The sequence below is a fragment of the Tribolium madens genome, unplaced genomic scaffold (assembly GCF_015345945.1).
Source record: "Tribolium madens isolate multiple individuals breed KSU strain unplaced genomic scaffold, Tmad_KSU_1.1 Scaffold_91;HRSCAF=231;Tcas5.2_LG7, whole genome shotgun sequence".
Taxonomy (NCBI): domain Eukaryota; kingdom Metazoa; phylum Arthropoda; class Insecta; order Coleoptera; family Tenebrionidae; genus Tribolium; species Tribolium madens.
Genome location: NW_025401063.1, coordinates 1,192,707 through 1,195,858, shown reverse-complemented (window position 1 = coordinate 1,195,858; position 3,152 = coordinate 1,192,707). Strand labels below are relative to the sequence as shown.

Here is a 3,152-nt window from a genome sequence, read left to right as displayed (position 1 = left end):
ACTGATGCAAGAAAATATGCATTTTTAAGCACTAATAAATTATTTTTATTATTATTCTAGATTTTATTGATTTTTTCTATAATTTTTATATGAATTGAAATAAATAAATAATTTTTGTGTTTGTATTAAGTTTAGAAAGTTTGAGGAGTTTGCGTTTAAGTTTATTAATTTACGAAGTTGAGTGAAATCTCGCAAGTTCAGACATGAAACTAAACTAACACAACCAGTCTCGTATTGATTAATACTGAAAAAAAATTCAGTTGCTTCAAAAATTTTTATTTTTCCACTTAAAACTGAACTTTAGGATAATTGCAAATATTAAGTTCAAATTTTTACACTTTTTTCAAGCTATTTTCTATTTTTTGTTCTAAACCTTTTTTTCCTCGGATTTGTCATTGTAATAAATTTTCCTTTTTTACTTTCTTACTCCAGATTATGATTTATAGTTTTTCATTATTTTTTTAGGTAATCTTCTAACATTTTCAAAATTCTTTCTAGATTAAATTCTTTTTGTGTATTCTAGATCTTTTTCCAAGTTTTCGACTTTTTTTTTTGTTTTTTTTTACTCTTCTTTAGATTTATTTTTCCTTTAAACTTTGTTTTGTTTTAGATTGTTCCTTTTTTTTTTGATATTTTTTTAAAATTATTTTTTAGATAATTCTAATATTTTTTCATTCTTTTCTAGAATGTTCTCTAAAATTTTGTAATTTTGGTAATTTTGTCCTTGATGTCTGCACTTTTCTATAAATACTGCTAAATTTTTACATTTTGTCCAGTTTATTTTCTATTTTTTTTTTGTAGTTTTTTTCTAAATACTGTCTAATTTTTTTGGGGGGTTTTTTACCCTAACAATTTTTTTTTAGATTATTCTCTAGATTTGTTAGTCTGTTCTAGCTTCTCTAATACTTTTTTATATTTTTTAGTTTATTTTTTAGATTCTCGCCTAAACTATATTTTTATAATTTCTACTTACTTTTCAGATTATTTTCCAAATATTTTTCATAAATTTCTTCTAGATTCTGTTTAAATCTCTTTGTACTTTTCTCTAGGTACACTTTTTTCAAGTTTGTTTTTTATTTTTTGTAGGTTTTATTTTTTCTAAACCTTTTTTCTTTCGGATTTGTCATTGTAATAAATTTTTCTTTTTTATTTGCTTTCTCTATTCTATATATTTTACTCCAGATTATGATTTATAGTTTTTTATTATTTTTTAGATAATCTAACATTTTCAAAAATCTTTTCTAGATTAAATTCTAGATTATTTTTAGATCTTTCTGTGTATTCTAGATCTTTTTCCAAGTTTTAAGCTTTATTCTCAATCTTGTTTTTTCTAGGATTTTCTCTAGATTCGGTTCTGAATCCTCCTTTTTTTTTTAACTCTTTTCAAGATTCTTTTTTAGACGCTTCTTTCAATTTATTTCTTTTTTAAACTTTGCTCTAGATTTTTCTTTATTTTTTTTTGAGACTAAAACTATATTTTGTCTAATATCTTTTTATTCTTTTCTAGAATGTTCTCCAAAATTTTGTCAGAATTTTTTTTTACATTTCGTTTTAGATTTCTTTGCACTTCTCTGAAGATACTACAAAATTTTTACATTTTTTACAATTTATTTTGTATTTTTTTAGATGGAGGTTTTTCACCCTAATAATTTACGAGATTTTTTTCGATTTTGTTTAGATTATTTTCTATTTTATTTTTTAGATTCCCGCTTAAACTATATTTTTATATTTTCTGCTTACTTTTCAGATTATTCTCCAAATTTTTTTCATAATTTTTTTCTAGATTCTATTTTTTCTAAATACAAAATTGTTACTTTTTTAATTCATATAATAATTTTTTTAAATTTTTTTGTATATTCTGTTTCAATTTTTTGCTTAATTTTCTCCAAATTTTACTGGATTCTCTACATTATTTAGAGTTTATTTATTTTCTAACATTTCAAGATCCTTTCTACGTTATATTCTAGATCTTTTTCTGTACCTACTTTAAATCCTTTTACAAGTTCTTCACTTTATTCACTAATTTGTTTTTTTTTCTAAATTTTTTTTATTATTATCTTTTTTTACCATTTATGTTAATTAACTTATGCACTAATAAATTATCTTTATTATTATTCTAGATTCTATTGATTTTTTTTCTATAATTTTCATGTGAATTGAAATAAATAAATAATTTTCCTTTGTGTTTGTGTTAAGTTTAGAAAGTTTGAGGAGTTTACGTTTAAGTTTATTAATTTACGAACTTGACTGAAATCTCACAAGTTTCAGACATGAAACTAAACTAACACACAACCCGTCTCATATTAATTAATCCTGAAAAAAAAATTCAGTTGCTTCATAAATTTTTATTTCCCAACTCAACACTGAACAATTTCAGGATAATTACAAATATTAAGTTCAAGGTCGTAGACCAACCCATGGCTGCATTTCATCTGGATGTCAACCAACCCATCACGATTAGAAACACAATGGTAGTAAATGGAACAGTCATTTGAATCCCTCACAATCCCTTCCTTGGTGCAAATCCCATTTCCGAGTTCGGGGAGTTTGGTACTTTGAGTCGGCTCAGGTTTCTCAGGAGCATGAGTCGATTGTTCAGAAGTTGGTTCATGTTCAGGGGCCTGAGTCGGGATTGGTTCAGGTTCAGAGGGAATTTCATCGGATTTCAAAGCGGCGTTAATGGCGTTCAAAATTTGGTACTTGGTACCACTGAGGCCGTTAAAATCGTCGGTTTCGATGGACCAAATCATGACACCGGCTAGGTTCATGGATTTGGCATATTGTACCTATGGAAAAATGGTGTTGTTTTTACATTGGTACCAAAAGAGGGGCATGGTACCTTAATTGCGATCGATTTAGGGTTGTCGTAACCGACCCATTGGGTTCCTTTGTACATATAGGGTGTTTTCTGTTCGTCGTCCCATACTGTGGTCCAGCCACCTGCGAGTTGAGCTTCCACTATCTACAATTTTTCAAATAATTACTATTTCATGTATTATTTATTTTTGATAAAAAAAATCTTATTAAACCCAAGAACCCAAAAAAAGTAAAAAATAAAAATTGATCTAGAAAATATTTTGACTAAAATGTGTAAGTAGAATTTGCTAAACAATACAAAGGTAAATCTTCACAAATATTTAAAAAAAAATTAA

At 25.9% G+C, this 3,152-nt stretch overlaps 2 protein-coding genes across 2 annotated transcripts in view; one reads left to right on the top strand and one right to left on the bottom strand.

Moving 5' to 3' along the window:
- Positions 1-3,152, top strand: part of LOC123011708 — a 51,716-nt gene that overhangs the window by 12,012 nt on the left and 36,552 nt on the right. The window contains exons 7-9 of the mRNA XM_044409293.1: positions 2,378-2,471; positions 2,538-2,601; positions 2,642-2,835. Of these exons, the coding sequence (XP_044265228.1) occupies positions 2,378-2,471; positions 2,538-2,601; positions 2,642-2,835 (352 nt within the window). The remainder of the gene's footprint in view (positions 1-2,377; positions 2,472-2,537; positions 2,602-2,641; positions 2,836-3,152) is intronic.
- The window catches only part of LOC123011989 (chitinase-3-like protein 1), a 4,459-nt gene continuing 3,637 nt past the window's right edge, over positions 2,331-3,152 (bottom strand). Inside the window, exons 5-6 of the mRNA XM_044409728.1 lie at positions 2,840-2,962; positions 2,331-2,786 (exon numbers count right to left, since the gene is read on the bottom strand). Coding sequence (XP_044265663.1) covers positions 2,358-2,786; positions 2,840-2,962 — 552 coding nt within the window. The 3' untranslated portion in view covers positions 2,331-2,357. The remainder of the gene's footprint in view (positions 2,787-2,839; positions 2,963-3,152) is intronic.